This window comes from Bison bison, unplaced genomic scaffold (assembly GCF_000754665.1).
Source record: "Bison bison bison isolate TAMUID 2011002044 unplaced genomic scaffold, Bison_UMD1.0 scf7180017864037, whole genome shotgun sequence".
NCBI lineage: Eukaryota > Metazoa > Chordata > Mammalia > Artiodactyla > Bovidae > Bison > Bison bison.
Window position 1 is genome coordinate 6,875,885 of NW_011494609.1, and position 9,476 is coordinate 6,885,360.

At 50.1% G+C, this 9,476-nt stretch overlaps 3 protein-coding genes across 3 annotated transcripts in view; all 3 read left to right on the forward strand.

Moving 5' to 3' along the window:
- LOC104985009 (keratin-associated protein 10-8-like) overlaps positions 1 to 464 on the forward strand; it is a 990-nt gene extending 526 nt beyond the window's left edge. Inside the window, exons 2-3 of the mRNA XM_010834998.1 lie at positions 90 to 220; positions 284 to 464. Of these exons, the coding sequence (XP_010833300.1) occupies positions 90 to 220; positions 284 to 464 (312 nt within the window). The remainder of the gene's footprint in view (positions 1 to 89; positions 221 to 283) is intronic.
- Positions 465 to 6,393: 5,929 nt separating this feature from the next.
- Positions 6,394 to 6,994, forward strand: LOC104984924 (keratin-associated protein 10-8-like). Its single transcript, XM_010834889.1, has one exon. The coding sequence runs from the start codon at positions 6,394 to 6,396 to the stop codon at positions 6,943 to 6,945; it is 552 nt and encodes a 183-aa protein (XP_010833191.1). The 3' UTR covers positions 6,946 to 6,994.
- A 1,775-nt stretch (positions 6,995 to 8,769) lies between these two features.
- TSPEAR (thrombospondin-type laminin G domain and EAR repeats) overlaps positions 8,770 to 9,476 on the forward strand; it is a 26,087-nt gene continuing 25,380 nt past the window's right edge. Inside the window, exon 1 of the mRNA XM_010834999.1 lies at positions 8,770 to 8,796. Within this exon, the coding sequence (XP_010833301.1) occupies positions 8,770 to 8,796 (27 nt within the window). The remainder of the gene's footprint in view (positions 8,797 to 9,476) is intronic.

A 9,476-nucleotide genomic window follows, 5' to 3' on the forward strand; every position in this document is an offset into this window, starting at 1 on the left:
AGCCAGCCTGCAGCCGCTCCTGCCTGGCCTCGTCGTGCCAGCAGTCTAGCTGCCAGCCCTCCTGCTGCACCTCCTCCCCTTGCCAGCAGGCCTGCTGTGAGCCCATCTGCTGCACACCTGTCTGCTGCACACCTGTCTGCTGCAGGCCCGTCTGCTGCACACCTGTCTGCTGCAGGCCCGTCTGCTGCACACCTGTCTGCTGCAGGCCCGTGTGCTGTGAGTCCTCCCCTTGCTCAGCCTCCTTGTGCTGCCAGCCCAATCCCTGCTCCTCGGTCAGTTGCAGACCCTCCTCCTCCGTGTCCCTCCTCTGCCGTCCTGTGTGCCGCCCAGCCTGCTGTGTGCCCACCTCCTCCTGCCAGCCCAGCTGCTGCCGCCCGGCCTCCTCTGTGTCCCTGCTCTGCCGGCCCGCGTGCTCCCGCCCTGCTTGCTGCATCCCAACCTCAGCCCCAGAGCCCTGTTGCTGACCTGGCATATTGCCAACTCCTTCCAGGGCCAACGCTGACTTTCACCTGAAATTTCTATAGCCTTAGACCAGTCTGGGTTCTCCTTCTGCCCCAGAGTTTCCTGTGAGCAGCCTGGGCTGGCTTCTGGTTCCCTCCAGGCCCTGAGTGTCAGCCAGCATGCGGCTCTCCATCCTTGTTGGTCATGGATTTTGTCCTGACCTAGGTGAAGGGTCTGCCTATTAACAAATAAAGTCATTGTCATGTCGTCTCTGTGCCTTGAATGCATATCTCTTCAAACCCCGGGAAAGACCTTTGTTGTGGACAGTGGTCTGGGCTGGTTTAGAAACCTGGCCTTGAGTTGTATCCAGGACTGTAACATCATCAGGCACGGCTAACCACGCCCTGCTACTCTCTGCCAGGGTGTCCTGAGGCCATAATTCGACTGCAGCCTCCAGTCCAGAGTATCCTGCTCACCTGTAGACCCCTGCATGAAGTGAGTGATGGGTGGCAGTGGGGCATATGTTCAGGCCCCAAGCTTGCACACTGGGAACATGGGGCTTCCCTAAGGACAAAGAAGACCCCGTTTAGTAAACATCTGCCTTGAATACGTAAAGCTTACTCCAGAAACAGCTTCAGACAGGCTGGTGCCAGCCGTTCCCTAGTGCCCTGGACAGGAGTGTGAGTGCTTCCCTCTGTGTGCGAAGGTCTGGATGGTGAGAGCCACATGCAGTGATGTTGGGAGCCTGTGTGAGTCAGGGTTCTCCAGAGAAAGAACCCATAAGACATGTGCACGTATGCAGAGATTGATGTTGAGGAGCTAGCTCACACAGTTTGGAGGCGGGCCAGACCCAAATCTGCAGGGTGAGCTTCCAGGGAAGAGTCGGTGTTGCAGCTACAGATGACCAGCTGGTAGAATCTCTTTCTCCTTGGGGGACCTCAGTCTGTTGTCACCGTCTTCACTCTTGGTGTAGCCCACCCACATTTTGTAGGGCAATCTGTTTTACTCCTAGTCCACTGATTTCAGTATTGTTCTCATCTAAAAAGCAACTGTGTCATGATCCAGACATGTTTACCCAGACAACTGGGCACCATGGCCTGGTCAGTTGACACTTGAAACTATCCATCACAGGGACCAACAGCCAAGGGGGATGGGCTATTTGGAAATGACAGGTGCTTGCTGGGCGATGCCCTCAGGAACTGAAGTATTAAGGCAGCTATCCCTCTGGGGAAATACAGGGAGGAGGGACATACCCTGGCCCTTTAGGACAGTGCTGGGTAGGCACCTGCGGGGCAGTGTGAAGGGCCTTGACTGGGGGCCTCATATGTAACTGTACCTATTATAATACGCATGCATGTGTGCTGAGTTGCTTCAAGCGTGTCTGATTCTTTGTGACCTTATAGGCTGTAACCTGCCTGACTCTTCTGTCCACGAGCTTCTCCAGGCAAGAGTACAGGAGTGGGTTTCTATGCCCTCCTCCAGGGGCTCTTCCTGACCCAGAGGTCAAATCTGTGTCTTTTGCAGTTCCTGCTGGCAGGCAAATACTTTACTGCTGAGCCACAGGGGAAGCCCAACTGTTATAATAGCCACATTTAAAAGTGAAAAAAGACAGGTAGAGTTTATTTAACTACATTTTATTAACCCATTATATGCAAAATGTTTAAAAGGATGGGAATACCAGACCACACTACCTGTCTCCTGAGAAACCTGTATGTGGGTCAAGAGCCATCATTAGAACTAGATATGTAACAGTGGACTGGTTCCAAATTGGAAAGGAGTATCAGGGCTGTATATTGTCACCCTGCTTATTTAGCTTATATGCAGAGTACATCATGCAAAATGCCAGGCGGGATGAAGTACAAGCTGGAATCAAGATGGCTAGGAGAAATATCAACAAGCTCAGTGATGCAGATGATACCACCCTTATGGCAGAAACTGAAGAGAAACTAAAGAGCCTCTTGATGAGGGTGAAAGAGGAGAGTGAAAAAGCTGATATGAAACTCAGCATTCAAAAAACTAAGATCATGGCATCTGGTCCCATCATTTCATGGGAAATAGATGGGGAAACAATGGAAACAGTGACAGACTTTATTTCTGGGGGCTCCAAAATCACTGCAGATGGCTGTGATTTCATGAATGCAGCCATGAAATTAAAAGATGCTTGCTCCTTAGAAGAAAAGCTATGACCAACCTAGACAGCATATTAAGAAGCTGAGACATTACTTTGCCAACAAAGCTCTGTCTAGTTAAGCTGTCGTTTTTCCAGTGGTCATGTATGGATGTGAGAGTTGGACCATAAAGAAGGCTGGGCACCAAAGAATTGATGCTTTTGAACTGTGGTGTTGGAAAAGATTCTTGAGAGTCCCTTGGACAGCAAGGAGATCAAGCCTGACTATTCATTGGAAGGACTGATGCTAAAGCTGAAGCTCCAATACTGTGGCCACCTGATGGGAAGAGCTGACTCATTAGAAAAGACTCTAATGTTGGGAAGATTGATAGCAAATGGAATAGAGAGGCAGAGGGTGAGATGCTTAGATAGCATCATCAACTCAGTGGGTATGAATTTGAGCAAACTCTAGGAGACAGTGGAGGACAGAGGAGCCTGGCGTGCTGCAGTCCATAGGGTCACAAAGAATTGGACTTAGCTTAGTGACTGAACAACAACAACAATCCAAAAGCTTAGTGTTTCAATACACTTGATATTAATAAAGTATCAGAACTCACCAGGGTCACTGCCTGAGAAGGGTCAGACACTGTATGTACCAACAGAACCCTAAGGTCTAAACTCTGTTTAGACTTTTCTTCCTTTTCTTCTCACCTCAGTTCACTTCAGTTCAGTTCAGTCGCTCAGTCCTGTCCAACTCTTTGCAACCCCATGAATCGCAGCACACCAGGCCTCCCTGTCCATCACCAACTCTCGGAGTTCACTCAAACTAATGACCATCGAGTCGGTGATGCCATCCAGCCATCTCATTCTCTGTTGTCCCCTTCTCCTCCTGCCCCCAATCCCTCCCAGCATCAGAGTGTTTTCCAATGAGTCAACTCTTCGCATGAGGTGGCCAAAGTATTGAAGTTTCAGCTTTAGCATCAGTCCTTCCAAAGAACACCCAGGACTTTAGAATGGACTGGTTGGATCTCCTTGCAGTCCAAGGGACTCTCAAGAGTCTTCTCCAACACCACAGTTCAAAAGCATCAATTCTTTGCACCTACACCTGCCTAATTCCCCACGTGCTGCTGTATGTGACATCACTTGGGCCGTTTGTCTTCTTTCTTTCTGTTTTTGTGTTTAAGACTTTTTTAACATGGACCATTTTTAAAGTCTTTATTGAATTTTTTACCACATTGCTTCTTTTCTGTGTTTCAGTTTTTCTGGCTGAGGGGCGTGTGGGATCTTGGCCTCCTGACCAGGGACTGAACCCACACCCCATGCACTGGAGGGTGGATCCTTAACCACTGGACCTCCAGGGGAGTCCCATCGTTGGTCTTGTTTCTTTAAATATTTCTCCAAGAGGGAAACATGAGTAGAGTGTTTTCCAAGCTCTTGCTTATGTGAAAACACACTGCTGTTCTCTTTACTTGAGGAATATATAAGGGGCTTCCCAGGTGGCACTACTGGTAAAGACTTGGCCTGCCAGTGCAGGAGAATGCTGTAATAATTTGAAAAAAGAAAAAAATCAGTCTTAGTCCCCAGTGTTCCCCCAGAGCTCTGTGTCTCTCACTGTTTGGTGGGAGAGGTATGGGGTCCGACCGGTCAGGGTTCATTTCCAGACTGTTGGCCGTTTCTTCCTGCCTGGAGATGGAGCTGCCCTTCATTCAGTTCTGCCAATGTATGACTAGGGTGGGCTCTAAAACTCCAATGCTCTTGAATTCATGAGGCCCTTCCAGTCCAAACACACGCACCTTGGTTCGCTCAGCTCAGAGTGGTTCGTGTTCAGTCCTGTCTTTACTGTTCTATCCTAGCTCTTCCTTCTTCCTTGTTAGCAACTGTGCGATCATGTTTGGTGTCAGTGAAACACATGGTCTGTTTATTACATTTTCTCTCATCATATTTGGGGATTTATGCTTTACCTCTGTTGGAGTAAGAAGTGGCACCTCACCCCAGTATTCTTGCCTGGAGAATGCCATGGACAGAGGAACCTGGCGGGCTACTGTCCATGGGGTCAAAAAGAGATGGACACGACTGAGCCCCTGAGCAAACACGCATACTTTACCTCTGTAGTTTGGAGGAACTAGCAGTGTGCTGGAAACCACAGAGTTGATTTTCTGTGGTGTTAATTTTGCTGCTTCCCGCCTCTGTTGTAAATTTTCAGCTCAGCTGCCTGGTGCTAAGCTTCCCTGGACACGTGCTTCCTTCTGCGAGTAGCACTGAAGTTGGCCTGGGGGAAGGCCTGGCTAAGAGCCTCGATCCTATACACAGACGGCTGGCTTCCAGTCCCAGTCCTGACGATGAAAGGTTGTTGCTGAACGAAAAGACGCTGGGATTCTTGGCCTCCGGAGGAGAAGAATTCAATCCAGGGCCAGAGATGAGGCTTGATCGCTCAGAGCTTTGTATAATAAAGTTTTATTAAAGTATAAAGGAGATAGAGAAAGCTTCTGACATAGGCATCAGAAGGGGGCAGAAAAAGTACCCCCCTGCTAGTCTTCAGCTGGATGTTATATAGTCACTAGCAGTCTGTTAATGAAAGAAAGGAATGTCTTTAAACTTAGAATGGCACCAGGCCCCTCATCCATAAGATGCATTTTGGGATAATCTTGGCACCAGATGATTCATCCCGGGCCATAAAACGATTGACTTAAATCTTGTAGAAGGGCAGATTACCATACAAATAGTTTCGTTTACATAGATTAGGGGAACAATATCTGAGTATAACATACTGTTTTGTCAAGTAGGTTCTGAGCCATTAGGCAGAACCGACTTGAAGACAGAGTCTGGGGTAAATGCATAGCACATTAACATAGCTTAAGACAAACATTTCCATAAGAAAAATGCATTGGTTAACTCAAGGTTCGAGAATAGTTAACTTCAGGTGAAACCAGGTGTCATTATGGCAACACAGTATTTTAAGAGAAACCTCCTTTCAAATTTGTATAGAGAAGGAAAAAATATCACTAGTTTGTTTCCTCCTGCCGCTTGAGAGAGATAAAAATGTCTGACACTTGCAGCCTATTTCCTCCATTTGGAGACCCCTGGCCTTCCTGCCTGTTACCTTCTCAATACTTTGGGCTGTGTGACCTGGAGATGGTTGCTTAACGTCTCTGTGCCTGGGCTGCCTCATCTATTTACGGAAACTTCCTTACTGAGGAAACTTCCTTCCTTCCTTCCTTCACCCAGCATTGTTCCTGTTTTTCAGTTGCTCAGTCGTGTCCCATTCTTCGTGACCCCATGGACTACAGCACAACAGGCTTCCCTGTCCTTCACCATCTCCCAGAGCTTGCTCAGACTCACGTCCATTGAATCAATGTTGCCATCTAACCAACTTGTCTGCTGTTGTCCCCTTCTCCTCCTGCTTTAATCTTGCCCAGCATCAGGATCTTTTCTAATGAGTCAGCTCTTTGAATCAGTGGCCAAAGGATTGGAGCTTCAGCTTCAGCATCAGTCCTTCCAGTGAATATTCAGGGTTGATTTCCTTTAGGATCTTACCTCAGATATTTTCTATATCTTTTCTGGAGCCAAACAAAGGAGAAATGGAAAAACATCCTGCAACATTTACGCAGTATATTTATGCTCACGGGTTTAATGAGTGAAAACTATTGTGGAAACTACGCCAGCACTAATGAGGGGCTCCTTCAGCCAGCTCTCAACCCCAACAAGGAAGGGAGGGCCTGGGAGTCTCCTGTGGGGACAACACAAGCCAGGGGCCAGGTATAAAAGCCCTGCATCCCAAGCACCTCACACACACAGCTCTACACTAACACACACTCAAACCCTCCTCCAACCCCACCGTCTCCACCATGGCAGCCTCCACCCTGTCTGTCTGCTCCAGCGACCTGATGTATGACTGTCCAGAGAGCTGCTGCGAGCCCCCCTGCTGTGCCCCCAGCTGCTGCGCCCTGGCCCCCCGCCTGACCCTCCTCTGCGCCCCAGTGAGCTGCGAGTCCAGCCCCTGCTGCCAGCCAGCCTGCAGCAGCTCCTGCCTGGCCTCATGCTGCCAGCAGTCTAGCTGCCAGCCCTCCTGCTGCACCTCCTCCCCCTGCCAGCAGGCCTGCTGTGAGCCCGTCTGCTGCACCCCTGTCTGCTGCAGGCCCGTCTGCTGCACCCCTGTCTGCTGCAGGCCCGTGTGCTGTGAGGCCTCCCCTTGCTCAGCCCCCTCATCCTGCTGCAGACCCTCCTCCTCAGTGTCCCTCCTTTGCCGCCCTGTGTGCCGCCCCACCTGCTACGTGCCCATTTCCTCCTGCCAGCCAAGCTGCTGCCGCCCGGCCTCCTCTGTGTCCCTCCTCTGCCAGCCTACATGCTCCCGCCCAGCCTGCTGTGTCCCCGTCTCAGCCCCAGAGCCCTGCTGCTGACCTGGCACATCACTTGTGGGCCAGCCAGCCTCAGGTCCCACCTGTGACTCGGTCCTCCCACCCTCCCTCTGTCCTCACCTGAGCTGGGTGGCTGCCCTCACTCAGGACAGGCTCCCCAATGTCTCCACTGTCCTGACTGACTGACCTCTCACTCCTGCCCCAGGAAGCCCAAGTTCACGGCTCCCAGGGCTCCTGCCTCCCAGGAATCGCCTCCAGCTGTCTCTGGGTCATTGCCCCCCTACCCCTCCAGGTCCTCTGTCTGGGTCACTTGGCCTTGACTTCCAACCTTGGGTGCACCCCCTTGGGCACTGGGATAAATAAACTCAGTTCATCACCTGATCTGCTCTGTTCATCTCACCTTCACTGAGGGTAAACCCAGGGTTTTGACCAGACACTGGTCTTCTCCAGCTACAAGTATTTCTAGGGGGTGAGTGACAAGCCACTGGAAGGGCAGTGGCCTGACTCCTCTGGGCAGGCACACTGGGTGGGGTTCTTGCCCTCGCTGGGAAGGACCGGGTTGCTCAGGTCCTGTGGTCCTGGGAGGTGAACGTGGGGGGAGTGGAGGTGCCTGTCCAGCCCGGATGCGCTTGCTGTGACGTCAGCGTCTTTCCCAACCCCTGCCTTGCCCCAACCACCACCGTGAGCATTTTGTCCCACTGTGCCCTCAGGCACACACTCCTGAGAGGTGGCTTCTGGAGATACCTTCTAAAGGAAGATAAGCACAGGGGCCACAAGTGTTCCCTCGGCGCCGGAGTGGGCAGAGGCCAAGTGACCCAAACTGTTCACATGGATGTTACTAAATTAGGTGTTAAACTTGAGGACCATGAAGGCTTTCTGTTTTAGTGTAATACTTGCTTGAAATTTCACTCACACTTTCACATGGGCAAAGACTTGCTAAAAGATTATATTCTATATTTTACATATCTGCTTAGCATGCAGATTTAATCATTTTCAGTTCTTTACCTTTTTGTGATATTAGGCCAGAAATTGTTGTTCAGTCATTAAGTTGTGTCTCTCTGTGACTCCATGGACTGCAGCATGCCAGGCTTCCCCATCCTTCACTATTTCCCAGAGTTTGCTCAAACTCATGTCTGTTGAGTTGGTGATGCCATCCAACCATCTCATTCTCTGTCACCCCCTTCTCCTCTTGCCCTCACTCTTTCCCATCACCAGGGTCTTTTTCCAGTGAGTCGGCTCTTCGAATCAGGTGGCCAAAGTATTGGCGCTTCAGCTTCAGCATCAGTCCTTCCTGTGAATATTCAGGGCTGATTTCCTTTAGGACTGACTGGTTTGATCTCCTCAGTGTCCAAGGAACTCTCAAGAGTCTTCTCCAGCACCACAGTTTGAAAGCATCAATTCTTTGGCACTCAGCCTTCTTTATTTTTAGGCTAGAAATGAACAGACTCTAAGTTGCATTAACAAACAGTCGAGTATGTATGGTCTCTCTGTGGTTCAAGCTGGAAAGTGATGCTCAACTGGGGTTGCTGGTGTTTGGAGATGGTGATCATGCGGGTTGTGAGAGGTTTTTAAAATTGTGGAAAAATACATGTAAAGTGGCATTTCCCTTCTAGCCCTTTTTAAGTGTGTGGTTCAGTGGCAGTAAGGACAGTCACTGTTGTGCAGTGATCACCACCACCCACCTCCAGAACCTTTTTCATCCTCCCCAAAATGGACCTCTACCGACACTGGATAATAGCTCCCAACACCCCCAACCCCTGGTACCCCCTCCACTTTCTGTCTCGGACTCTGACCCCTTCAGCCATCTCATATGAGTGCACTCTACACTAGTCGTCCTTCTGTGACTGGCTTACATCACCCAGCGTAATGTCCTCAAGGTTTATCCACGTTGATGTCAGAACTTCCTTTTTAAGGTTGAATAATATCTCATTGCATGAATGCACCACATCTTACTTATCCGTTTCTTCATTGATGGACACTGGTTGCTGTGACATTTTAACTTTTGAGAGTAACACAGGTAAGAACAGGGGTGTACAATTGCCTCTTCCGGACACTGCTGTCAGTCCTTTGGGGTGTCTGCCAAAAGTGGAATTGCTAAGTCAGATGGTAATTCCACATAAATTTTTTGAGGAGTCTCCTTATTGTTTTATTTTTTTATTTCTTAATTGGAGAGCATATACACTGAGAAATCCACAGTTCAAAAAGGCACATGTACCCCAACGTTCCTTTCTGTTTTTTATTAGTATTACCACTACTCCATTTTCCATCCCCACCAACAGTGCACAGGGCCTCCAATTTCCCCACATCCTCGCCAACACGCAGTTTTCTGTTTCACTGACAGTAGCTGTCCTCAGGGACCCCAGCGGTTGGTTTGGTTTTATCACAGACTCTGGTTACTGCCTCAGGCACTACAGTCTGGAGCCCCAGCTCTCACCTGCTCCCCTCCCCTGCCCCTTCACCTGTCCTGCTCCCGTGCCTGCTCCGCCCCCTCACCTGCTCCGCCCCTGCCACCCCTCACCTGCCCCGCAACTTCACTTGCCCCTCACCTGCCACTTCACCCACCCTGGCCGTTC